Source organism: Schistocerca serialis, chromosome 5 (assembly GCF_023864345.2).
Source record: "Schistocerca serialis cubense isolate TAMUIC-IGC-003099 chromosome 5, iqSchSeri2.2, whole genome shotgun sequence".
NCBI classification, from domain to species: Eukaryota; Metazoa; Arthropoda; class Insecta; order Orthoptera; family Acrididae; genus Schistocerca; species Schistocerca serialis.
Window position 1 is genome coordinate 195,528,299 of NC_064642.1, and position 27,784 is coordinate 195,556,082.

The following is a 27,784-nucleotide window of genomic DNA, read 5'->3' on the forward strand; positions in this document are numbered from 1 at the left end:
ATGGTACTGAGATATTTAAGTGTTTGGGAGGACCTCTTAATATCTGCTGTTATCCATCTGTTTTTCTGAGATGTTGAAGCAGACATGCATACTTTTGGAAATGCCTTTTCAAAGTTCAATTTAAACAATGTGGACAGTACAGAGAATTTCATATTCATATTGGTTTCCTTGCACACTTCATCCTAGCTTTGTTTTTCCAGTTCTTTTGAAAAATCTTTTATTTTGATTTCTGATAGATGTCGTTTGTAGGCTTGTAGTTTAGGGAATGATTCAATGCCTGATTTTACTGTTGTTACTTGACAGAGATGGTCTGATAGTCCGAGATTTTTACAGCTATTTGTGGCCACATGGTCAATTACTGATGAAGTCGATGTAGTAACCCTTGTTGCACTATTGACCAACAGGGACATGCTAAAGCTTTGAAGGATGGTTACGAAGGTGCTGCTGGATTCATTTATGATATTAGTGTTGAAGTTAATGTCTCCACACAGAATTATTTTTCCTTTATACTTGAGACTTTATCCAGAACTTCTAGTAATTTACTGAAACAAGTGTCCACACTGCCACATGGAGATCCATACACATACAAAATGATTAATTTCTTGGTGATAGCAAGCCCTGTTAATTCAATAGCTGATATTTCAAGTGTTTGTCTTCACTTACTGTACTGACGTTGTGCCTTGGTTTGAACTGTTCCTTTTCTGATATAAATGCATGATCCTCCACCCCTTGAAGTAGTTCTGCAGTAACGGTTTGCCTTTTCATACTGTGATAATACATGTTGGATTTCTGTGTCTCTACACCAGTGCTCAGTAACACAAACTACTGTGCACTTCAAAGATTGGAGCTGAACTTCTAATAGTTGTATTTTATTTTTTTATTGATTGCATGTTTTGATGGAGGATTGTGAAGTCTGTGAAATGCTCCATGTTACTCTTTCCAATGGTTTGTTTTTCTTTGACATCTGGTATGTGTGATATTTGTGGTGTTAAAATCTGTCTTGTGAGTGACTGTTTCAGTATTTTTTAAAGTGTTGGAGAGGGAACCTGCAGGGGAACCTGTTGTCTGGATTTATCCTACAAATGACCTCCTTTTCCTACCTACGACAACAGGTATTTGACCATGTGTGGCCCAAGATCGACCCCCTATACTTTCATGAATCAGCTGTACCAATCTTCTCTTTCCAGCTCTGCTTAGGTGTAGGCCATGCCTAGTGAAATCCCACCTGTTGATAGTCCCCACAGGCACCAGAGAAACATGGGCAAAGTTGACTGTCTTCATAGCCATCCCTAACCCCACATTGATTTGCCTCACAGCTCCATGAAGGTGTGGTCGATCACGACCCGGAACAGCTCAACAAAGTGCATGTTGGTGCCATGAGTCAGGGAAGCTGTCTTGTCCAGGTCACCACCAATGTCATACGCTCCATTCCTGTCCAAACTGTTTCCCACCCCACCCACTATCACATGGTCCTCTTTTGTGACGTCCTTGCATAAAGACCCTAGGCCCCCTATCACATGAGTTAACCCTGCATTTGGCTTGAAGATACTGGTGGCCTGGTACGCTGCCCCTAAACATTCCTGTAACTGAGGGCCTACACCTCGCCCATGGCTTTTACCTAGCACTAACACTTTTTTCTTCCTAAGACTTCGTATATTCCTAGGCTTCTTGGCCTCGGTTGAAGTGTGCTGCTCATTTCCTGCTCCTCGTTCTACCTGAGGCTCTTCTCCACTTAGCTCTGGCAGTGGTAGATACATGTTTTTTCTGTTGATGATAAAACTGTCAGATAGCGTTCTCTTTCTTCCTATCCTCCTACCAGCTGCCAGTTCCCAACCAACCTCCTCTCTCCTATCTCCCTTGATTCTTATGAGTTCCTTCCTTGCTTCCTCCAACTGTGCCTGAAGAGTGCAGAGTTTCCTTTCCTGTTCACCAATCAAAATGTTCTTGCTGCATACTCTGCAGGTCCAGGAGAGAGCCTCTTCTCCCAACATTCTTTCCACTACATCCACCCCTGTGAAACTATTTCCTCCAAGATTTTCTACAAATCCTTCTACTCACTACCCTATAACACCTCCCACATTTCTCACTCATGGTAAGCTTAGAAAGAATAATTAAGTTTAAGGAATGTTTTAAATTTGTCAAGGACGCGAGATTGGCTGTGTGTAAACAAAAAACGACACAAAGGTCTTACACGCGGTGGTTGCTGTTTTTGTACTGATGTAGAGAGACACTGACAGAAGATTGAATTTGTAATTAATTTGCTTTTAGAGAATTTACTTTATCAGGCGCGTTTGTTCAGGTTTTCAAACGTTTATAAATCGGAAATTTTGGGCCTAGATTGCGTCTATCTAACTAGTAAACAATACGAAATGTGTTGGTTAAATACGATTTAGAAACATTTAATTACACTTTTATTGTGACAATAGTCACTGATGAAACTAGTAGCAGTCTTTTTTAAAGGAGTTCTGCACTATCAAGAAAACTTGAATAGAGTTTTTTATGTTCATGTAACGTAAAATTTCGGGTTATGTCGCGATTATCGGGACTTGGGGTATAGATCATGTTTTTTCTAGAACAAGCGCTGCTGGGACGCTAATATTCAGTTTTGTGACAAGGAAGGACACTACAATAAGTATACAAAACAAAGAAATTTTAAGTTTGGTGCTATTTCATCTCAAATAAGTTATTTTAGCGGACGAAGAAAATACCTGCGATCTCACTCGGCGGCCATCATTTTAATCTACTACTCCAAAAAAGGTTACGTTACGCAAGACGAGAAGTGGATTCCGTTGACCGTAAGTTACTGAAACTGCATTTGTTCCTTGCTAATAAAGTACAGATGGATCTGTGGAATATAATGGATTATCTTTTGTTTACATCCATGGAAGCTATGATGGAAACGACTGCTAGTAGAAATAAGAAATAGTTCGGAAAGTTATAAACTAATGTAGCAGCTACAGGCAGTACGGTGATGTCTGATACTGTTGTTAACAAGTCGGAGAGAGTGTTATTTCAAGACGAGATTTCCGCCCTTGCAAAAGGGGGAAACTACGCTGTAACACGTAAGAGAGCACCAGTTGAAGATATTATCGCGAATATACAAGCAGGTATACGAAATCTCCCCAAGGAAACTGCAAATCCAATTCGAAGTGAAACCACCAGGGTCTTATGCTACAGCAAGCCCTTGGAAAGTAATTTAACAAAAGGCGAGAGGAGGGCGCTCAGAGGTTTAAATGCAGATGAAAAGACAGTGGTTCTTCGCTCTGATAAAGGGAATGCTATTGTTACGAATCCAGAGGAATATCGAAGCAAAATTTTGAACCTTTTAACCTCTGGACAGTAGAAAAAACTTACAAAGGACGCTACAGCCTGCGTACTGAGGAAAACAAATAATCTGATAAAAGTGGTCTACTACTATTCAGAAAGATAAAAAAGCTTTGTTCAAGAGTGAAGCTATGTCTCCTAGACTGTATGGCGTACCCAAAATTCATAAAATAGTTTTTTCTCTGAGACCCATAGTTAGTGAGCTCCCTGCCGCCGTTGGATAAGCAGCAGCCAGCAGCAAGTCGTACTCTTAAAATGGTTCAAATGGATCTGAGCACTATGGGACTCAACTGCTGAGGTCATTAGTCCCCTAGAACTTAGAACTAGTTAAACCTAACTAACCTAAGGACATCACAAACATCCATGCCCGAGGCAGGATTCGAACCTGCGACCGTAGCGGTCTCGCGGTTCCAGACTGCAGCGCCTTTAACCGCACGGCCACTTCGGCCGGCGTCGTACTCTTAGCTCACTTATTTGTTTCATAGTTTAATTCTTAATTTCTTTGCGTGTTTTTGGGAACTTGCATAGTTTAATTCACAAATTTCGGGCGTATTATAGTGTTTGAGAGTTGTAGCATCGCGTTTTAGTACCCATATAGTGTAAATTCGCGTAGTCATCAGTCACCTACTTGTTCTGAACGGCTTGTGAGATAAAAGAGAAGAAAAAAAAAATTGTTTTGTACGGATTCAGGTGGAATTTGCGACCGTCCGTAAACAGCTGGAAGCTTTGTTGGCCGTGGTCGACAGGTTCCAGGCTGTTGCCCTGGGCCGCGCTGACACTGGGACACCCGAGGCGAGCGCTGTGGCGCCTCTGGAACCTGCAGCATCGCCTGGGATCTCTGGTGCCAGTGCGCCCTCGGTTTCGGACGTCCTTGCCGGTCGACACTTGCCTGACGGTGATTGGCGAACCGTTGCGGAGTCGCGAATCCCTGGCAGAAGGCGAAAGTTGGTGCTGGCCGCAAGGCTGTACCCTTACGCCAACGTAACAGGTTTGAGGTGCTGCCCATTGCTGAAAGTACTCCTGAGCCAGCAAGGGCGGCCTCGCCTGTTGTGGCAGTGGCCGGTCTTCCTGAGAGGTCCGGACAAGCGCAGAGAGTGGGATTGCTTGCCATTGGGAGCTCCTATGTTAGGAGGGCGATGGAGCCCCTTAGGGATATGGCAGCTAAGGAGGGGAAGAAAGCCAATGTGCATTCCGTGTGCATACAAGGGGGAGTCATCCAAAATGTGGAAACGGTCATTCCGGATGCCATAAAGGGTGCAGGGTGCAGCCAGCTCCAGGTGGTGACTCATGTCGGTACTAATGATGTGTGTCGCTATGGATCGGAAGAGATTCTCTCAGGTTTCCGGCAGCTATCTTTGGTACAGGGCCGAATGGAGGGTCTGAATCAGAGGCTCAGACGGTTCTGCGACCGCGTAGGCAGCAGATTCCTCGACTTGCGCCATAAGTTGGTGGGGTTTCGGGTTCCGCTAATAGCTCAGGTGTCCAGTAACACAGGAGGCGGCCACAAGGGTAGCAGGGGCTGTGTGGCGTGGACTGGGTGATTTTTTAGGTTAGGCAGTCTTGGGAAAGATCAAAAAGGGCTCCAGTCTCAATGGGTACAGGGCAAAGAAACGATTACAAACGACCAACAACAGTCGGTATTGTAGTTGTAAATTGTCGTAGCGGTGTTGGAAAAGTACCAGAGCTTCAAGCGCACTGAAGCTGAAATCGTTATAGGAACAGAAGGCTGGCTAAAGCCGGAGATAAATTCTCCCGAAATTTTTACAGAGGCGCAAACTATGTTCAGAAAGGATACATTAAATAAAGTAGGTAGTGGTGTGTTTGTGTCTGTTGGTAGTATATCTTGTAGTGAAGTTGTAATAGATAGTTTCTGCGAATTACTATGGGTACAGGTTATACTCAACAGCAGAACAAAAATAATAATTGGCTCGTTCTACCGACCCCCCGACTCGGATGATATAATAGCTGAACGCTCCATAGAAACCTTGAATCTCATTACAAATAAGTACCCCACTCATACAGTTGTAATTGGTGGAGAATTCAATCTACCCTCGATTTGTTGGCGAAAATACATGTTCAAAGCTGATGGTAGACAGAAAATACCTTCCGAAGTTGTACTACATGCTATTTCTGAGAATTACTTTGAACAATTAGTTCATGAGCCCACACGAATTGTAAATGGTTGCGAAAACACACTTGACCTCTTCGCCACAAATAATCCTGATCTAATAGAGAGCGTCATGACGGATACAGGGATTAGTGAACACAAGGGCATAGTAGCGGGGTTCAAAACCATATCAACCAAAACCACTAAAAATAAACGAATAATATATCTATTTAAAACAGCAGATAAAAATTCGCTTGATGCCTTCCTAAGAGAGAGTCTCCATTCCTTCCAAGCTAATTATGTAAGTGTAGACCACATACGGCTCAAATTCAAAGATACAGTATCGACAGCAATAGATAGATTCATACCACGTAAGTTAATAAGAGACGGGACTGATCCACCATGATACACAAAACATGTCAGAACACTGTTGTAGAAGCAACGAAGAAAGCATGCCAAATTGAGAAGAATGCCAAATCCCCAAGACTGCTAAGTTTCACGGAAGCTAGAAATTTAGTGCCTACGTCAATGCGAGATGCTTTTAATAATTTCCACAATGAAATATTGTCTCAAAATATGATAGAAAACGTAAAGAGATTCTGGTTGTATGTAAAATACACCAGTGGCAAAAAAACAGTCAATACCGTCACTGTGGGATAGCGATGGAAATGTTACAGCTGACGGTGCCACGAAAGCGGAGTTACTAAATACAGTTTTCCGTAATTCCTTCACGAAAGAAGACGAAGTAAGTATTACAGAATTCCAAACCAGAACAGCTGTTAGCGTGAGTGACATAAAAGTAGATATCTTAAGTGTTGCGAAACAACTCAAATCACTTAAGAAAGGCAAGTCTTCCGGTCCAGATGGTATACCAGTCAGGTTCCCTTCAGAGTATGCAGACACAATAGCACCTTTCTTAACAATCATATCCAACCGCTCACTTGACGAAGGGTCTGTTTCTAAAGACTGGAAAGTAGCACAGGTCTCACTAATATTCAAGAAAGGAAACAGGAGTAACCCATTGAATTACATACCCATATCACTGACCTCAATTTGCAGTAGGGTTTGGGGCATATACTGTACTCGAGCATTATGAATCACCTTGAAGAAAATAACTTATTGATACATAACCAACACGGATTCAGAAAATATCGTTCTTGTGCAGCACAGCTACTTTATTCTCATGAAGTAATGTGTTGTGTCAACAAGGGATCTCACATCGATTCCATATTCCTACATTTCCAGAAGGCTTTTAATACCGTTCCTCACAAGCGACTATTAATCAAATTGCGTGCATATGGAGTATCGTCTCAGTTGTGTGACTGGATTCGTGATTTCCTCTCATAGAGGTCACAGTTCGTAGTCATAGACGATAAATCATCGAGTAGAACAGAAGTGATATCTGGTGTTCCGCAGGGTAGTGTCATAGGCCCTCTGCTGTTCCTGATTTATGTAAATGATCTAGGTGATTATCTGAGCAGCCCCGTTAGATTGTTTGCAGATGGCGCTGTAATTTACCGTCTAGTAAAATCATCAGACGATCAATTCCAATTACAAAATGCTCTAGAGAGAATTTCTGTATGGTACTAAAAGTGGCAATTAACACTAAACAAAGAAAAGTTCAAAGTCATTCGCGTGGGTACTAAAAGAAATCAGATAAATTTTGGATATACGATAAATCGCACAAATCTAAGGACTGTCAATTCGACTAAATACCTAGGAATTACAATTACGAACATCTTAAATTGGAAAGACCACATAGATAACATTGTGGGGAAGACGAAACAAAGACTGCGCTTTGTTGACAGATCACTTAGAAGATGCGACAAACCCAGTAAAGAGACAGTCTACATTACACTTTTCTGTCCTCTGCTGGAACATTTCTGCGCGGTATGTGATCCTTACCAGGTAGGATTGACAGAGCACGTCGGAAAATGCAAAGAAAGGCAGCTCGTTTCGTGTTATCGAGCAATAGGGGTGAGAGTGTCACCGGTATGATACGCAAGTGGGGGTCTTTGCGGCGAGATCTATTTACGAAATTTCAATCACCAACTTTCTATTCGGAATGCGAAAATATTTTGTTAACACCCATCTACGTAGGGAGAAAAGACCATCGAATCAGAGCTCGAACGGAAAGAATTAGGTGTTCCTTCTTCCCACGCGTCATTCAAGAGTAGAATGGTGAAGTAGTATGAAAATGGTTCGATGAACCCTCTGCCAGGCACTAAAGTGTGAATTTCAGAAAAACCATGTAGATGTAGACGCAGATGTAGAGTGCCATCAACTCACGTACGAAATCGTCAGATATCTGGCAACTCGTTTACAACCATATATTGGAAAAACTGACTCATAAATAAAAGATTCGCATTATTTTATTGATGGCTCCTGAGGATATTGTTGTATGTTTTGAGTGTGTCGTTATTCACTAGGTGTGTTCGCTAGGTGTGTTTTTTAACTCTTGCGAACAGAAACTATGTCGCCGTATTTATTTTAATTGTGCCTCTCTAATTACTGTGTGTTTTACTCAGCATCACCATTCCTTTCTTTTTTTTTTTATTTTCACTTCGTAACTTTTCGCCATGTCACAGTTTTAACCAGTCATAGTTTTATCACCTGTTTTTATTATTTCATTGTTTATAACTTCTGTACGCTGCAGAGCGGCATGTTACGCTGCTGCCAGCCCACCCCCAACTCCTCTCTGGGGGAATAGAAATTCAATAAAGAAGGGAAAAAAATCCGTCCGGTCAGTCGGCAAGACGCAGCGGAGAAGCGCCTTTGAAGATGTCCAGCGCAGTCCTGGACGAAACGTCAGGAACAGAAGAGTTTCTTGGAAAACGACTTCACATGCTGAAAGGTTTACCAGTGGCTATATCTAAAATTGCTTAAAACTTGGTGATTAAGTACCAAAATTTGCACCTTAATTAACGAGTAACGACATACTACGTTGTCTCGTAAAACTACATCAGATTCCATGAATGTGTAGTTCTGGGGGCTCTTACCCGTTTAAGGTAGTACTCAGGTGTTGCTATTACGTTTCAAGGAACAATCCTATGTACGTGCGTATTGCAGTGTTTAAATAAATTTTTTTGGGGTTGAGTTTAAAAGAAAAGAATTTTTGACGAGCCTCCCTGTTTCAATGCTATGTTTTATTCTTTTACATAATTTGAATGTGCAATTGCAAGTATTCTGTTGTAGTTGATTTATGTTTCAGTTGGACGCAGGGCAATAGTGTATTTCCTCCGGTGCGGTGGGGCGTGGCACCGGGCTTGACGACCTGGCCGTTGCCAGTGGGACTGTTTCGTTAGACCGGGTTTCAAGTTCCTGGCTTTCTGTCTCGATCTCATTCTTAAGCTGAATATTGCAGTTCTCTTTGATCCTGACTCTGTCAGGTCGTTAAGCTTCGTAGCTCGTTCCTCCGCCGCCTTGGCGGATGCACCTTACGCTCGAAATATGAATATAAACTTGTAAAACTGGGCCACTCTGTCATCAGTGCCAGATCAAATCGCTGGGGGCTCCGCCTTATTAATTCTGTACCCCTTATCAGCCATTTTGATCATATTTGTACCTTGTGTGCTGATTGTGAAGTTTGATTCTTACAAAGGAGGGTTTCATGTGCGTATGTTCTCATGGAATCTTTAGATACCGAGGTGCTGTTTTTTATTAATTTTTTGTTATTTAATTAGTGCCTACCTGTACTGGCATCAGCTGGATTACGCCTTAGTCAGAAGTTTGTGTGCCCGGTGTCTTCATTGCCAAGCGTTCAAGTTTTAACAGTTGCCTTATTGTTACTTACGCGCATTATGTTATGACTTCATGTTATACCTTGGTATGACTTTATATTACAAATGAGCAGTCATTGTACAGGATAGTCTTGCGGTTTCAGAGTTTGGAAAGTTCTGATTGTGTTAAACATTTACACCAACAGAAATTTTCTTAATGTTTTCCGCATTTGAATAGTCCTGGGAAAAATGAGCTTTCAGTGAATTTGTATAGTTTAACCCCTACAGAATTTGTACGAACTACTCCCAGAAGGCTGAAAAAGATGAACGTCTGTGGACACACAGCCAACAAAAATATGTAGTTCAGGCAAGAAAGATGAGGGCGCCCTTGTTTGTGAGCTACAAGGATAAGGGTCCACTTGGTTGTGCTGACTGCAACGTGCTCTGCTTTCAGTTCACCCAATTGATGGTGGTTTACTGTTCTGTTAACCGTTGAAGCGTGTTACCCCAGTGTTGGTTTATTGGTTGTTATGCCTTGTTTGGTCTATAACATATTAACGAAAACGTGTGAAAATAAAGAGGATACAACCTTTGACAATAATTCAACGAAAATGTAATCCTTTGGCCGCCTGCGAGATGTAATGAAAAAGCTGAGGTTAAGTAGCCATGAAACAGGACCAGACTGCAAGCGCAAGTGTTTTAAACACGTAAGTGCAAGTGAAGAAAGTTTAATCAGGTTGAATCACATGAAAAACAGTCGATGTTTCTTTGTGGATTAATACAGTGCTCTCGTATCACCCGTGATCGGCGTAGGAAACCAGAACCTGAGGCTGACTTTCACAGATATTCATATTCTTATAACGTGAAAGTAAATAAGGAATGAACAGGTTTGTGAAATCCCTGTATGTTACAAATCACTTTTATCACATCATGGCATTACAACAGCCTTAAAACAGGTTCAACACCATTGGATATGCGAGGAAAACTCAGCTGCAGGGCTAATAAGCTTCCTGATGATGTAAATTCTGTAACTGAACAGATTCAGTTCTTTAAAAGCAGAAAGTCGTACTATGGTTTAGCTAAGTCTCAAGAACGCTACTTACCAGAGGAACTTGACGTGAGTAAAATGTCTCTCTACAAAAAGGCTTTCCCAGACAATAAAATATCACTGTACTTTTCCAGAGATATATTCAACACCTAATTTAATTTGACCTTTGCCTATCCAAGGTGTGACACCTGTAGCACCTGTGATGAATTTACTATGAAAATAGAATCTGTTCATTCGAAACTAAGCCTGCCTACTACTACTAATACTACTACTACTACTACTAGTACTCCAGTACAAACACGGCTACTATCGACGGCAACTATCATTCTAAATGTCTACCATACACCAATTATCAGATTATGAAGCTATTTTCTTCACGTATCCCCAGACTCCGGCAAAAAAGGACAGGAGTTTTGTTCCATGCTGTGGGATTTCATTTTTCATCATCTTGACTCTGAAGTAAAGGAACTTAAAACTTTTTGTGTCCTGTGTAGTGGTCAAAACAAGAACTACTGTGCTTAGGATGCTAGACTACATTGTTCGTAACACCAAACGATTAGATACAATGCAAATGGTTTTTCCAAAAAGAGGACACTAGTATTAAGAATGCGCTAAAAACATGGGTTTGGTTAACTATAAATCTGTGATGGAACTTGCATCTGAGTAGAACGAATTTCTCCGAAGCTCGAGAAACAAACAAAGACCATTTAAAGTGATTTCTTGTAACAATCAAGAAATATTCAGATCGTGGACCACCTTTCTTTCCGCACTGTATGTAAAACAATGTCCCTTTATAACACGCCCAGTGAGGAAACTAAAGATTGTCCGTCACCCTCCTAGAATGATCTTACATCGGCAAACCTTCTCTGGCAAGGATGATGAAAGTGTTGTCACCAGAACGAAGAGGAAAGTCTTATTTCCACCTGACGACTGCTTTCACCTTCTTGATCTAACATATGATGGACCTATACCTGTTCCAAAAGCGAAGTTTGATGAACTTCAGCCTCTGAAAAATTTTGTGTCAAAGCCCAAAACTTTTGTGGGTCACTACCTCATTTGTGAAGTGTACTGTGTATTTAAGAAGCCTAGTATCAGTTTCAGGAGATGATGTACGCCAATTTATATCAAGTGACACTTACGCGTATCAAAAACTACCACACAAACAATATATTCATAGATTTCCCTACAAATGAATGGACAGTCATCTTTTTTGCCTACATTTTTGTGATATGAATCAATTATGTTATTTTTATATACTACACTAATGCAAAAAGTCTATCTACATAATAAAAATGAACCACATATGTTATTTATCAGTGTAACATCATAAGTAAAAGAAGAATGGGTAGCTTTGAGGGATGAAGTAGTGAAGGCAGCAGAGGATCAGGTAGGTAAAAAGACGAGGGCTAGTAGAAATCCTTGGGTAACAGAGGAAATATTGAATTTTATTGATGAAAGGAGAAAATATAAAAATGCAGTAAATGAAGCAGGCAAAAAGGAATACAAACGTCTAAAAAATGAGATTGACAGGAGGCGCAAAATGGCTAAGCAGGGATGGCTAGAGGACAAATGTAAGGCTGTAGAGGCTTATCTCACGAGGGGTAAGATAGATACTGCCTACAGGAAAATTAAAGAGACCTTTGGAGAAAAGAGAACCACTTGTATGAATATCAAGAGCTCAGATGGAAACCCAGTTCTAAGCAAAGAAGGGAAAACAGAAAGGTGGAAGGAGTATACAGAGGGTCTATACAAGGGCGATGTATTTGAGGACAATATTATGGAAATGGAAGAGGATGTAGATGAAGATGAAATGGGAGTTATTATACTGCGTGAAAGTTTGACAGAGCACTGAAAGACCTAAGTCGAAACAAGACCCCGGGAGTAGACAACATTCCATTAGAACTACTGATGGCCGTGGGAGAGCCAGTCCTGACAAAACTCCACCATCTGGTGAGGAAGATGTATGAGACAGGCGAAATACCCTCAGACTTCAAAAAGAATATAATAATTCAAATCCCAAAGAAAGCAGGTGTTGACAGATGTGAAAATTACCGAATTATCAGTTTAATAAGTCACGGCTGCAAAATACTAACGCGAATTCTTTACAGACGAATGGAAAAACTGGTAGAAGCAGACCTCGGGGAAGATCAGTTTGGATTCCGTAGAAATATTGGAACACGTGAGGCAATACTGACCCTACGACTTATCTTGGAATCTAGATTAAGGAAAGGCAAACCTACGCTTCTAGCATTTGTAGACTTAGAGAAAGCTTTTGACAATGTTGACTGGAATGCTCTCTTTCAGATTCTGAGGGTGGCAGGGGTAAAATACAGGGAATGAAAGGCTATTTACAATTTGTACAGAAACCAAATGGCAGTTACAAGAGTTGAGGGGCATGAAAGGGAAGCAGTGGTTGGGAAGGGAGTGAGACAGGGTTGTAGCCTCTCCCCGATGATATTCAATCTGTATACTGAGCAAGCAGTGAAGGAAATAAAAGAAAAATTCGGAGTAGGTATTAAAATCCATGGAGAAGAAATAAAAACCTTGAGGTTCACCGATGACATTGTAATTCTGTCAGAGACAGCAAAGGACTTGAAGGAGCAGTTGAACGGAATGGATAGCGTCTTGAAAGGAGGGTATAAGATGAACATCAACAAAAGCAAAACGAGGATAATGGAATGTAGTCGAATTAAGTCGGGAGATGCTGAGGGTATTAGGTTAGGAAATGAGACACTTATAGTGGTAAAGGAGTTTTGCTATTTGGGGAGCAAAATAACTGATGATGGTCGAAGTAGAGAAGATATAAAATGTAGACTGGCAATGGCAAGGAAAGCGTTTCTGAAGAAGAGAAATTTGTTAACATCGAGTATTGATTTAAGTGTCAGGAAGTCGTAACTAATGAGGAGGTATTGAATAGGATTGGGGAGAGGAGAAGTTTGTGGCACAACTTGACTAGAAGAAGGGATCGATTGGTAGGACATGTTCTGAGGCATCAAGGGATCACCAATTTAGCATTCGAGGTCAGCGTGGAGTGTAAAAATCGTAGAGGGAGACCAAGAAATGAATACACCAAGCAGATTCAGAAGGATGTAGGTTGCAGTAGGTACTGGGAGATGAAGAAGCTTGCACAGGATAGAATAGCATGGAGAGCTGCGTCAAACCAGTCACAGGACTGAAGACCACAACAACAACAACAACATCATAATAATTGTTTTTTGCTTAGGGTTTAGTTATTTCGTTTCAAAATTAAAACCGCTGTTTTCTCAAAACTTTGTTTACAAGACCCTCATTCTTACTTTCCCTGGACTCTTAATTTGCTATGCAGATTACAACAGGGGTTTAAGAAAAACTTTTATTGTGCTTGTTAAATTGATCGATATCATTGTATTTAAACTGTGCAAGCTAATAAACATTTTTAACACAAGCTGTGTATGTTTGGTAATTATGGGCCTGCTGCTTCCTGTCGTATTATTGGACGCAAATAGCACGTTCCAAGTGTGATTGGAATCGACATGGGAGCTAACTTCTTCAGCAAGAAAAAGCGTCTCTGGTATAGCCCAAGAAAGAAGGGCCGATCGTTGCAGAGCATCATCTGTGGGCCGAAAGGATGCAAATACATGTTGTATTCGTCTTTGGCGACGTAAAAAGGCGAAAAAGGAAGTGGGTGACTGTACTCCTGGAAAGAGAGAACAACTTGTATGGGTCCCCTGAACCTGCAGTTGGTCCTTCAACAGCTGAATTTCTTGACGGAGGAACTCCTTTTGGTGCTGTTCGTGTTGCAGCTGTTGGTGTTGCAGCTGTTGCTGGTGCAGCTACTGGATCGCTGTTACGGCTGCTGCCACAGTTCCGTTACACGAGATTCGCATCCGTAGGATGCTGCTAGTCTTTTACCCCAGCGACAGTTGTGGTGACGGGAGTCTAACAGCGACGGCAAAGACTCAAAAACCAGCAGTACTGGTCAAGCGGCCAAGGGCGCTTAACAGCGAGTTACCAAGCGTGAATAGGAGCGTAATAACAAGAGAAAGACAGACAACGGAGGCGGCAAGGTATAATAACAAACAATCCAAATCGGCAACCGAAGGAGTAACAAATATTGATGACTAACAACGATGGGTAGTGAGAGCAATACGCGATAGCAGCAGCCGTGGATCTACGAAATTTCCGAATAAGGGCAAAAACTTGGTAGTTTCACCTCCTGCCCCCCCCCCCACACACACACACACCGCGCGAGCGTTTGAGGTAGGAAGTAAAAAATTAAAAAATCGGTTTCTCAAAAATATGTTCATTTTGTAGAGCACATCTTTCTGAAGAGTTGGATATATAAAACTTACATGTTGGAGGAAATGCGAGACACGTTATTCGGTGTTAAGCGTGCCGATGTGCAGCAGCTCTTCACTCAGCATTCTTCTATCGCACACCACTGTATTTCTTTCTGTGGAATTCAATCGTGTATATTTTGTAATGGAGGGCATCAAACATGTATTCAGAACAGTATAAATTAAAATGTCCTGTGATGCCTCTTCCGGATCCAGTCGGCACGTTTGATATTCTATCCTCCCTCCCTCCCCCCACCTTAAAACAGCTCACAATTAATACAGGGTGGGGTTATCTGCGACCGAGAGAATAAGAACTCTTCAGAAAATTTGCACTCTGTATTGCATGTTAGTTAAAACAGCTTTCTCTTCTGTGTAACATAAAACCTGTAAAGACGAGACACAAGGTCGCAGCATTTTTTCCTCTCTACTCTTGCTATAGCTTTACACAGCGTGCTTTCCTTTCTGCGAAAGAATCTTACCTCATCAAAGTTCGTCAAACGTTTTGCTACTTGAAACATCAAACTGTCGTTGTCTAATACTGAAAAAGCTATCAAAAAGAATAGCACCCAAGACTGGTGCGGTTTCTCGTTTTGATTCATCCATTTTGTCACTGTCTGCTGGATAAAACGAAATAGGCGTTTCTAATATCGGAGCAGTTGTAGTACACGCCAAGCAAACGAGTCTGGTTTGGCACAAATAGTCGTTTTATGTACCGCATTTACGTAAGTAACACGACAAAACATAATTCACGAAGTACCAACATCAAATGCATATTACGCCATCTACAGGAAAAAAGTTTTGTGTTAGGAAGTAGTTTGACATTTCATTCATAAGCTCCAGTTTCTCAAGCATGAGATCGAAAAGTAGTAACAAACAACCTTGTCATTATTAATTCTGGAACTATTCCTGCCATAGACAAAACGTATTTTTCGGTTTTCACTTACCCTGCCAGAATCACCGGTTCAGTTAACCCGCGTTTAGTCTCCGGTTAGGTGTTATTACGCGTTAGTACAACGCGTTTTCCGCGCTATTCCGAGAACAGAATTTAAGCTGCAGCTAACTGGGGCTACAACTGGTAGTGTAGCGATGTGGAAAAAATTTGCTGTCAAATTTTCATTTCCTTGCGTATGTAATCTTCCTTAATTGTTACTCCTGTTAGTCCTCTATTTCCTCTCTGGGTGTCTGAATGTATGGATACCGCTAATTCGCACACCTAATCATCCACATAAACAAACAGCGACTGGCATTCATCCGTTCCCGTTTTTACGGTTCAGCTTTTATAGCCCTGTCCCTTCTGTCAGCGGGAAAGTTTCTTTGTTCTAAATGCGACGGGGTTTCCCTGGCAGAGACATAACATACACCATGCACGCATTCAAAAATCAACTTACAATACGTTCACAAATCAACTTAGAATGTGTTCAGAAATGTTCAAAAACCAACTGGGATGCGTTTCGAAGTCATACGAATAATTGGTAGAACTTCATGCTCTGGATACTAGACTCTGTGCGAAACAAGGTTTTTTTCTTCAAGAATATGAATTGGGAGCCCCTGAAATTGCCGCCAAGGGCAGATACCCTGGTTTGCGCCTCCCTACATCTGAGCCTGGAGACCAGTGTAGGCACAACTGAAGAGCCAAATGCTGCGCTACAGGCGTCAAAAGGTAGCCGAGAGCTCTTGTAGGCCTGTAAGGTGCGCGTGGCCCTGCTTCCACTGTTGCAGCGGCGGTACCAGCGCTCGCGGTTGTAGCAGCGCCGCCCAGTCGCCGTCATAGCGTTCTGTGTCTTCCGGCGGGTCTTCGAAATCACGAGGTCGGACCTACCAGACTATGCAGTCGCCTGGGAGAGAGAAAGGCTTGTATGGTGACAATTTCTTATACAGTTTTTGTGAAAGATGTGATGATTTACGTAATGAAATTAGTAGGTAATGGAAATTGATTTTGTTTATACTGTAAAACATCGCTTGCTGTTAGTCTGTAATGATTTGTATTTATTTGAGCGCATACGTGGATGATTCCTTGACAGTTTACAGCCAGTTTCCTTCCCCATCCTCAACCAAATGTGTTCGTGTGACCTGTTTTTAGCATACAGTTAAACTCTTAACTTTTTTTCCGCTCGCCTTTTGCAAGTCTATACAAGATCTCGTTATGCTTTCATGCGTATATGTGCATTCATTCGGACTGTTTCTATAAGAGTTACAAACTTCACGAATGTCTCTTCTTACAGGATTTTTTTTTTTAGTCGGCTATGCATCACGTTTTTAAATTCAGACTTAAAACTACCGCTTTACTGAAATACGTTTTCCGTAAGAATGATCCTTTGTCTAAGGGAACAAGCAATTAAATGTTCCTATCGCGAAGTAGCTGCTAGTGAGATACCTTTTAAAGCCTTTGTAAGAACTAATTTTTAGTGTTACAGCAAACTGAAACTCGTAAAAATATCTACGTCTCCAGTACTTAAGTTTTGATAAACGAAAAGGACCGATGGAGGTGGCGCAGTTATACAGCCACTGGACTCGTTTTCGGGAAAACGGTGATTGACATCCCTGTATGGCCATCCTGATTTCCATGATTTCCCTAAATCGCTATACGATAATTGCGTGATAGTTCGCTTGAAGGATCATGACCGATTTCACTCGGCTAATCCCAAGCGGTCTGAAGGCGCAGCAGTCATGGCCTGTGCGGCTGGTCCCGGCGGATGTTCGAGTCCTCCCTCGGGCATGGGTGTGTGTGTTTGTCCTTAGGATAATTTAGGTTAAGTGGTGTGTAAGCTTAGGGACTGATGACCTCAGCATTTAAGTCCCGTAAGATTTCACACACACACACACACACACACACACACACACACACACACACATGACCGATTTCCAACCCAACCTTTTCCAACTGTGCTTGTGCTCCGTTTCTAATAACCTCATCGCAGACTGGGCATTAACCAATAATCTTTCTATATTGTTTGTAAAATAGTCTGAATTTTAACACATGTAAAGATAAACAGTACGTACTGTCTCAGTGACGAAGACCATCTACGGTTGCGTTCGAGGAGGAGAAAGATTTTTCACATTGACGCCAGATTAATGAATTAGAATCTGCAATGCAAACTGTCTGTCTGTTTAGTTCGGCGGTAACGTGCTCGCCTCTCATGCAAGTGGGTAGGGGTTCGATTCCCTACCGGGTTGAAGGTTTTCTCCGCTCGGGGACTGGGTGTTGTGTTTCCCTCATTGTCACCGGCTTGCAAGTCGCCCAGTGTGGCGTCGACTGAAATAAGACTTGCACCTGGAAGCCGAACTCCCCGAATGGGGCTTCCCGATCAACGATGCCCTACGCTCATTTCATTTTTTGCCCTTCAAACTAATCACAACTGTGCGCACTTTGTGAACTGTGCAGCTCAAACCTGTCTCACCGTCAGGACAGAAGTATTATTTCTTCAAACATCAATTAAACTCTCCACCACATACAGGCAAACTTGTTTCACGTGAACTGCAGATAAATACTTATATTTTCTAAGTTCTGCGTATACACCAAAGGGATAGCCAACTATAACATCGCCAGATTATTAAACCTATTAAATTAAGACGGAGTTTACCTGACACTCTTCATATTTAAAATAATATCCCTTTATTAGCATATAATATCTCATGTCCCGGCGATTGTTACTGCGATACCTAATAAAAATAAATCCTTAAATTCAATGATATTATCAATGTTCTGCTAATCCATTGATTCTTTAATAACTTTCTTACTTAATGTCGTTTCATTGATATGTTGAGTGATTTTGTGTAACATTTTCTATTCAAATTGCCGTAAGACCCTCAGAGCAAGCGACATAGTCCGCTCCTAAACATAATGACACTTTCTCGAAAGCGAGACAGACACAGCTGAACGCAAGTGTTTGCTTTACTCTAACAGAGCTGTCCCGTTCAAAGGCTGGCTGACAGCAGAGGGTACTTCCGAGAGTCGAGCATCTGGGGCATTTGAGCGAAGGCACACAGGCATTTCCGCCACAAACAAATAGGTTTGTTGTTGGGTTGCAGTCTCTTCGAGAATTCAGGAATGCAGATAAGCATTCCAAGTAATTCATTAGGGGACTTCACAGCAAAATCAACGTGGAACCCACTATGATCCCATCAGTCTACGACAAGAAACAGTGAGAGAACAGTGCGGTAGTTTTAGTACTACACACCAGCCGCCTTTCACAAACTTCTCTATTCAATAAGCGGAAATTTCTGCTCCTTGCAGGAAGGCTGATGGATTTGGTTATTCAGTGTTGATTGTTCATTGGGTGAGATTGCAAACTGAACCTTCTAGTTACAAAGACGATACAGCAGGAAATTGTATGGCCTGGTGGACAGAGTGGAGGCAAATGAATGAAACTGACAAGAAAAGACAGCCCGGGGATCGATCAGTGGAGGGAGGACGCAATATTACCAGAGAAAAAGTGATTGGCATGATGCCTCGCATACAGCAATCTCTATCTCTGCTTTCCGAAAGTATGCTACCCTACTGTCTATTCTGTTTTCAGACTTTGAATCGGATCCATATTTCCATGCCAGTGTCTGCCAAAATTTCTTGACGTTCTCATCTTCCATTCTAAGTGGAATGACCTTTTTGTTAAAGTACAATAGGTACCCGATTGTGTACCCTTTGTATGACCTCATTTTTCGAATATTATATTGACGCTGCCCTGCGATCTAATCACTGCATTCAACAGACACTGACCGTACAGTACGTAACGTCGCATCGGTTATCAGGCAGACCTCTTACGAGGAGAGGCTCAGCTGGCTGTTAACCAGTGAAAGGAGGAAGAGTTAAGTTTCGGAGAGCAACACCTCAGAGCCGCAGGAAACAGTAGGCGAACACACGGCGTTCACCAGGCAGCCAGCCGCACGACACCAGGAGATCGACAGCATCGTATCAGCTACATAGACCGGGATGTAACTCTGATCCATCAAGTGGCGAGATGCTGCCGTTAAACCCTCTCACTTGCACAGTTAGCGAGTCGTGTCTATACAAAATCAAAGTGACGCTGAAATTATATTAGTGTTTTTGATCTGTGAATGACAACAACAAAAAAGTAAACGTTTCCATGTATTTATGATTCATCACTTTAATTTACTACATTGTGGTGTGATTTACACATGAATCTCTTAATGAACTGAAGACCGTGGCTTAAACAATGGTGAGGAACAAGTTGGTTGTTCTGAGAAATTGAACAGTGTAGTTTCAATAAAATTTCATAAGTCAGATATTTCGAGTACATACATTGCAATTTTTTCCAGATAAATCAGTGCTTCAACTTTATTCCAAAGTAATCACATACTTCTCGGTTTTTGGTGGAACAATCACCTAATATGAATAAAGCACATCTCATGCCATGTTTAACATGCAGTAACTCTATTTCTCATCAACTGTGCCTTATCATTGTTCACAGCCGATATCTTCAACTTATGTACTATAGATTTTGGGACCTAACATGGGGCGATCTTACTTGCACACTCCCTCAATCAACTCAATTTTACAACACTATTTGTTTAGTGTATAAGCAAGACTGACACAAAACTAATCAGCCACAACATTTGACCATCTACCCAGTAATCGGTACGTCCATCTTTGACACGGATAACGGCGGCCACGTGTCATGGCACTGAAGCAATGAGGCCTTGGTAGAATTTTGGAGGGAGTTTGCACAGCATCTGCACACACAAGTCATCTAATTCCCGCAAATTCCGGACAGTGGGGCGACGAGCTCTGACACCGGGTTCAATCACATTCCAGATGTGTTCAATCTGTTCAATCTGGTTCAGATCTGGTGAGCTTTTTGGGGGGGGGGGGGTACCACATCAATTGGAACTCGCCACTGTGCTTCTCGAACCACTCCACCACACTCCTGGCTCTGTGACACAGCGTGTCATCTTCTTGAAAAATGCCACTGCTGTCGGGAAACCTGACCGTCACGAAGAGATGTATGTGGTTTGCAACTAATAAACGATACTCCTTGACCATCATTGTGCCTTGCACCAGCTGCACTGAACCCATGGATGCCCATGTCAATGTTCCCCAGAGCATAATGCAGCCGCCACCAGCTTGTGTCCGTTACGCAGTACAGTTGTTCCCCTGCAAGAGTATGGATTTGCGCTCTCCCATCCGCATTATGAAGAAGGCATCGGGATTCAACAGACCATGCAACGCTCTGCCACTGCGCCACCGTCCAGTGCCGATGGTCACGCGCCCATTTCAGCCGTAATTCACGCGCCCGTATCAGTCGTAGTTCACGCGCCCGTATCAGTCGTACTTCCGACGTCATACTGTTCACATTGGCACATTCATAGGTCGTCGGCTGCGGAGGCCAATCCTTAGGAATGCTCGATGCACTGTGTGTTCAGACACACTTGTACTCTGCCCAGCATTAAAGTCAAATGTTAGTTCCACCACAGTTCGCCGCCTGTCCTGTTTTACCAGTCTGCCCAGCCTACGACGTCCGATATCTGTAATGAGAGGTGGCCACCCAAGCCCTTGACGTCTGGACGCGGTCTCACGTTAGTTTCGCCACTTGATGAAGATACTCACCACAGCACTCCTCGAATACCCGAAAAGTCGTGCAATTTCCGAAATGCTCTAGCCACGCCTCCGGGTCATCACAATCTCCCCACGATCAAAATCCGATAGATCGCGCGCCTTCCACTTCCTCACATGGACAGCAGTCTCACTGATACCACATGTACCGTGCATATGTATGACTAGCGGTAGCTCCTCGTCAGCTGACGCTGCTATCACCTGAACGGGTTTATATCAAATGGTTCAAATGGCTCTGAGCACTATGGGACTTAACAGCTGTGGTCATCAGTCCCCTAGAACTTAGAACTACTTAAACCTAACTAACCTAAGGACATCACACACATCCATGCCCGAGGCAGGAATCGAACCTGCTACCGTAGCAGTCGCGCGGTTCCGGACTGCGCGCCTAGAACCGCGAGACCACCGCGGCCGGCGGGTTTGTATCGACAGCATATCTTTGGTTACAATTTTCTGACTGATAAACGTCTGTAGACCTGTCCATCCTAATCTTGCGCAGTGATCTGTGCAAATTTGGTGATGTGGAAAACGAAATATTGACGTAATGATGATAACGGTAGATTGTGTGTGTGTGTGTGTGTGTGTGTGTGTGTGTGTGTGTGTGTTTGTTCCAGCCATAACTAACCCCAAGGTAAGAATATCTTCTGTTGATCATAATTACATATAGAAACAACGTTCACAATATATGCCAGTGTATGATGTAGCCCATTCCTACTTCCAGTATCCACGTCATTAGCAGTACAATCATCTTCTCTGAATGCCGTACGGATGACCCTTTTTCAATTCTCGGTACTACAAAGTAATTACCTTACGAGGAAGAGCACTCAGGCTCGAGAGGCCAATTGAGGAGCTACTTGAATGACGTGGTCTGGAAACCCGCCAACAGGTGAGAGATCAGTATGTTGACGCCGCAACTCTCCACATGAAATCCAAATAACAGCGTCTGGAACAGGAAGACACGGTGGCTAGCCTGGATGGCACTGTTGTTGTCAACATATCGCATGTTACTTAATTCATTAAATCGTTTATTCTTACTACTACTCCACCCTCAAATGAGAAATCGTGTCAGAATTGTACGTCCACTTTCCGAAGACGCAAATAGCAAGGGGTGTTCAGTAAGTAATGCAATATCTTTTTTTTTTATATCACATGGGTTTCATTCGGGAGTCCAGTATGACGTATTGCTCCACACAATCTTTTGCCTACAAACCCTTATTTTCAACGTAATCTCTGTTCAGTGCGACTTCCTTACGCAACCCTTCTGTGCGGTGTGTATGTCTGCGTGGTACCATTCTAGTGATCGACGTCGGAGCCACCCTCTTGCCTGCATCAATAACCTCCACGCCATCCAGGTACTGCTTTCGGCGGAGTGCACCCTTCAATGGGTTAAGCAGATGGAAGGTGGAAGATCCTGGCTATAAGGCGGATGAGAAAGAACTAAAAACTGAAAACTAGACTCCTCCCGAACAGGTCATGAAGGCCCAACGGTACTGACTGGCCGCCGTGTCATCCTCAGCTCAAAGTCGTCACTTGATGCGGATACGGAGGGGCATGTGGTCAGCACACCGCCCACACGGCCGTATGTCAGTTTTCGAGACCGGAGCCGCAACTTTTCAATCAAGTAGCTCCTCAGTTTGCATCACAAGGAATGAGTGCACCCCGAGTGCCAACAGCGCTCGGCAGACCGGATGGTCACCCATCCAAGTGCTAGCTCAGCCCAACAGTGCTTAACTTCGGTGATCTGACGGGAACCGGTGTTACCGCTGCGGCAAGGCCGTTGGCTGAGAAAGAACAGTCCAATGAAATTTTGTGAGCAGGCTTGTATGAGGCCGTGAGTTATCATGAGAAGGTCATGGGGAAGGAGAGTGTTCGTTTGCATTCCTGTGGCGGCAAACACGCTACACTTGTTTATTCAGTTTCCTCAGGCAAGCATCATACTGTACAGAGTTGATCGTTGCACCATAAGGGAGTACATAAGAATAACTCCTGCACAGTCCCAGAAGACCGTCGTTATGATTTCACCGGCTAAGGTGCAGCTTTGAACCTTTTCTTTGTAGGAGGGGTGATGTAGCGTCACATGCTGTTTTGTTTCAGCTCGAAGTGATGAAGCCTGTGACGATATTCGATGAAACATCGTCACGTTCAGCGCCGTAGCTCTGAAGCAATTCCCCACAGATGGCCCTTCGTTCCTCTTTATGGTCTTCTGCAGGCGGGAAGAAACCCAGCTGCGAAATAGCTTTAAGTATCCCCACTTATGGTCGATGTGTCAGCACTGCCAACAGTGACGTCCAGTTGAGAAGCATGATGTTTGATTGTGATCCGCCGATCACCTCGAATGAGAGTTCCCCACGTTCCAGCACTGCAAGAGTCATAGCTGTGTGCGGCCGGTCAGCACGCGGGAGATCAGTCAGGTTTGCGCGACATTGTTGGGGTGATTACAGATGCCTCGCCCGATGACTCAGCACGCTTTTGTATAATAGCAGGATCCGTATACATTCTGCAAGCCTCTACGAATATCTGCGACGCCCATGTTTTCGGCCAGAAAACAGCTCTCTCCATCGAACGCAATTCCGTTAAAGTCTACGTATAGCGGCCTCACCCATTAGAACGTCATGAAACTATAGTAACTGAAGCGGGAATAATTCACGATGTCCCACAACAAATACGGCATATTTTTTTTTTTTGAGTCGAAATAGGCTGAAGAAGGTTGTTGCATTTCTTATTGATTGCCCTTCGCTGTATTGACCTAGTAGGTTTAAAATTTTTCTTGTAGTTCTGTGTACTTCCCAGAAATTTACAAGTTTATGACATAACAGTGATCAAGTAGTCCGTTTATTTGCACAGTCGTGCTTCCGTCAGTAATGAGATGAACGATGACCTTGCGCTCCTGGAAATAAAGCAGCCGCGGGCGGAACATCAACAGCCGACGTGACGTGTCCAGTGGAGCAGGGGCCGTATGCAGACAGGGCCTTGGGCGGCGCCGCGTCTCTGCCGTGTGCGGCAGGCGGATTTGCGGGCTTACCTGCTGGCTGACACCGCAGCTGCGCTGCCGCCCCCGCCGCCCTCGCCACCCCCGCAGGTAATTTAGCGCGGCCACGGCGCCGCCAGTAATCCGCTATTTATTGCCGTATTGATCTCTGCTTACTGCACAGCCGCCGATTGATTCGGACGCAGATCGGCGCCCGTGCAGCCGTCCCGGCCCCTTTGTGCATGCGTCCGCCCGCGTGTCTCCATCGCGGCAGCCACCGCTGTCCACCGGCAGCCATTCAGATCACGTCACAAAGTGGCCCGGCGCCGCGGTGTACCCTACCACCACCAGCGCTGTACGCTGCTGCCGGCGGGGCGCTGGAGGGCCTGATTAATGAGTTATCTGCTGCAGGTCCACTATTCGTGTCAGATCCTCGAATTGTTTGAAACCATCCTTCCAATAAATCGTCCATTTTCAACAGCGCGTGCCCCACTGTGAATCTGCGACGCCGAAGTCCACGTACTGCACGCAAGCGCGAGCCGTAAGTCAGAGTAATTCGAAGATTACTTGTAACAGTGGGAAGTGTATTTTCATGACACTTAACATCAAGGCAGGAAGGAAAGAAGATTAAGGTTTAGTATCACGTCGACGCCACTCGACCGGATTGGGGAACGAAACACAGCGTTTACTTAAGCGATTTGGGAAATCAAAGGAGATTATTTCGATGTATGTCCTTTGTTTTTATGCTTTACCGTTTCCACCGAAATTACCTAAGCAGTGTAAGGAGTGGCCCGCCTGTCTAGCTGCTTCCCGACTGGTTTTCCGTCAGCCTCGGCGAATGCGGGCTGGTTCCCCTTATTCCGCCTCCGTTACACTATGTCGGCGGTTGCTGCTCTAACACTGTCTCCACGTAGGCATGCATTTGGGGTTACACTCGTCGGGAGGGTGGGGGACGGGGAGTGGGGGGAGTTGAAGATCCACTGGGGGGCCGAACCGCCCCATAACCCTGGATTCAGTGTGGGGGTAGGATGCGTGGACTGCTGTGGCCTGTTGTAGGGTTGTGAACCTCTGCGAGCTACGGCGGGACGAAGCCTCTCTGTCGTTTCTAGTTCCCTGTTCAATACACAATACACACACTAAGCACTCCATAATTTCGCGTTTAGGGAAGTTTTGAGAGCTCATAAAAAGTGATGAGAGCAGGAAGTAGCTGTGGTGTCCAAAACATGTGCAACTTTACCCTGCTCAGCTACTGACATAAAAAGGGTAAAAATATTAAAAATTGTAAAAAAAAGCACACGAAGCAATAATCATCGTAATAACGAAGTGGTGCGAGGAAATTAAAGTGACGTAAGAAACGTTTACAGTAATAACACATCCAAGAGAGCTAGAAGCAAGAATAGTGTGCGAACAACAAATGAAGTTCTCATCGTCGACGTGGCAGCACAAGAAAAGGTGTGAATATTCAAATGTGTGTGAATTCCTAAGAGACCAAACTGCTGAGGTCATCGGTCCCTAGACTTAAACACTACTTAACTAACTTACTCTAAGGACAACACACACAACCATGCCCGAGGGAGGACTCGAACCTCTGACGGGAGAGGCCGCGCAATCCGTGACATGGCGCATCTAACCGCTCGGCCATTCCGCGCGGCAAGGAAAGGCTCAAAGATTTTCAAGAAGCAGCGACGTGTCCAGTTGGCAATCAGCAGACAAATCCTTTCGTGGCTCCGTATGATATTTCACCATACATTGAATTTTAAATGGAGAAAATAACAACTTTTCATGTCTGTCCGATGTGCTTCTCGACATTGCTACAGGAGTTCACCATGTACTGAAATACGCGAATTACAGTGCGATTTGTACAAAGACCTTATTAGGGTCCAGAAGACATACCCCATCTCAAGTATCATTATTTGTTATAAAACAAGGAAAACGTCCCCAACTGACCAATGTAGCAGACAATCCGAATTCATAGAGTAATATAATTTTTTAAATAAAATGTGCGTGTTATTCGAATGTGAGTACCTGAATCACGTTAATACTAAGTAAACGAAGACAGTTAGTTCAGTCATCGCTTGGAGGGAGGAATACTTAAATCTAAACACTAGATTTCACGCTCATTTCCAGGGAAAATTATCCGTGGATGCAAGCACCAGTTCTTCGATGTGGTCCACTGATGTACGGGATGAAGTGACAGCCACTGTGGGAGATATAGCTGTTGCTTCAGACAACACACTGAACGTTATGACGTCTGCCCGCCATGACATTCAACAGCACCTGGTGGCGATATGGACGAGCGACGCGATAGTGAAATTGTACGTGGTGGTCGGGAAGAGCCAGAAATGCTTGCAAGTGTTGCAGGGTAGGATGTGAAGGCAAATAACTCTTAAGAAAGAATTTGCTACGTTGCGCCGTTTGCGAGTTCATTGGCACTGAAGTTAACCAAACAGGCCCTTGTGCGAGCAAATTCAAGCTGCCCGCCACAGACGAGAGAGCGAAACTAAATTGGACGTGGGACCTTAGCAAGGGTCGAACTCGAGCCAACGGCTGAACAGTCTTGTGAGTTATCACCTGCGCTATGAGAACAACTGACACAAATTGTACCTGGGGGGGCCGCTTGAATTTGTAGGCGCAATAGCCTGATTAGCTAACTTCACTGCTAGTTAGCTCGGAAACGGTTCAATTAATCGAAGATTTTTCTTATCAACTACACTCCTGGAAATTGAAATAAGAACACCGTGAATTCATTGTCCCAGGAAAGGGAAACTTTATTGACACATTCCTGGGGTCAGATACATCACATGATCACACTGACAGAACCACAGGCACATAGACACAGGCAACAGAGCATGCACAATGTCGGCACTAGTACAGTGTATATCCACCTTTCGCAGCAATGCAGGCTGCTATTCTCCCATGGAGACGATCGTAGAGATGCTGGATGTAGTCCTGTGGAACGGCTTGCCATGCCATTTCCACCTGGCGCCTCAGTTGGACCAGCGTTCGTGCTGGAAGTGCAGACAGCTTGAAACGACGCTTCATCCAGTCCCAAACATGCTCAATGGGGGACAGATCCGGAGATCTTGCTGGCCAGGGTAGTTGACTTACACCTTCTAGAGCACGTTGGGTGGCACGGGATACATGCGGACGTGCATTGTCCTGTTGGAACAGCAAGTTCCCTTGCCGGTCTAGGAATGGTAGAACGATGGGTTCGATGACGGTTTGGATGTACCGTGCACTATTCAGTGTCCCCTCGACGATCACCAGTGGTGGACGGCCAGTGTAGGAGATCGCTCCCCACACCATGATGCCGGGTGTTGGCCCTGTGTGCCTCGGTCGTATGCAGTCCTGATTGTGGCGCTCACCTGCACGGCGCCAAACACGCATACGACCATCATTGGCACCAAGGCAGAAGCGACTCTCATCGCTGAAGATGACACGTCTCCATTCGTCCCTCCATTCACGCCTGTCGCGACACCACTGGAGGCGGGCTGCACGATGTTGGGGCGTGAGCGGAAGACGGCCTAACGGTGTGCGGGACCGTAGCCCAGCTTCATGGAGACGGTTGCGAATGGTCCTCGCCGATACCCCAGGAGCAACAGTGTCCCTAATTTGCTGGGAAGTGGCGGTGCGGTCCCCTACGGCACTGCGTAGGATCCTACGGTCTTGGCGTGCATCCGTGCGTCGCTGCGGTCCGGTCCCAGGTCGACGGGCACGTGCACCTTCCGCCGACC

At 44.0% G+C, this 27,784-nt stretch overlaps 1 protein-coding gene and 1 pseudogene across 1 annotated transcript; one reads left to right on the plus strand and one right to left on the minus strand.

The window, feature by feature from the left end:
• Positions 1-22,746: 22,746 nt before the first annotated feature.
• LOC126482612 (5S ribosomal RNA) lies at positions 22,747-22,864 on the minus strand (annotated as a pseudogene).
• A 1,174-nt stretch (positions 22,865-24,038) lies between these two features.
• Positions 24,039-24,496, plus strand: LOC126481847 (uncharacterized). Its single transcript, XM_050105806.1, has 2 exons — positions 24,039-24,161; positions 24,257-24,496. The coding sequence occupies exons 1-2, from the start codon at positions 24,039-24,041 to the stop codon at positions 24,494-24,496; spliced, it is 363 nt and encodes a 120-aa protein (XP_049961763.1).
• The last annotated feature ends 3,288 nt before the right edge of the window (positions 24,497-27,784 follow it).

Coding starts and splice junctions, on each gene's coding strand:
- LOC126481847 (XM_050105806.1), top strand. CDS start 24,039: ATGCAGACAGGGCCTTGGGCGGCGCCGCGTCTCTGCCGTGTGCGGCAG. Junction 24,162..24,256: donor CGCCCTCGCCACCCCCGCAG/GTAATTTAGCGC, acceptor ATTCGGACGCAG/ATCGGCGCCCGTGCAGCCGT.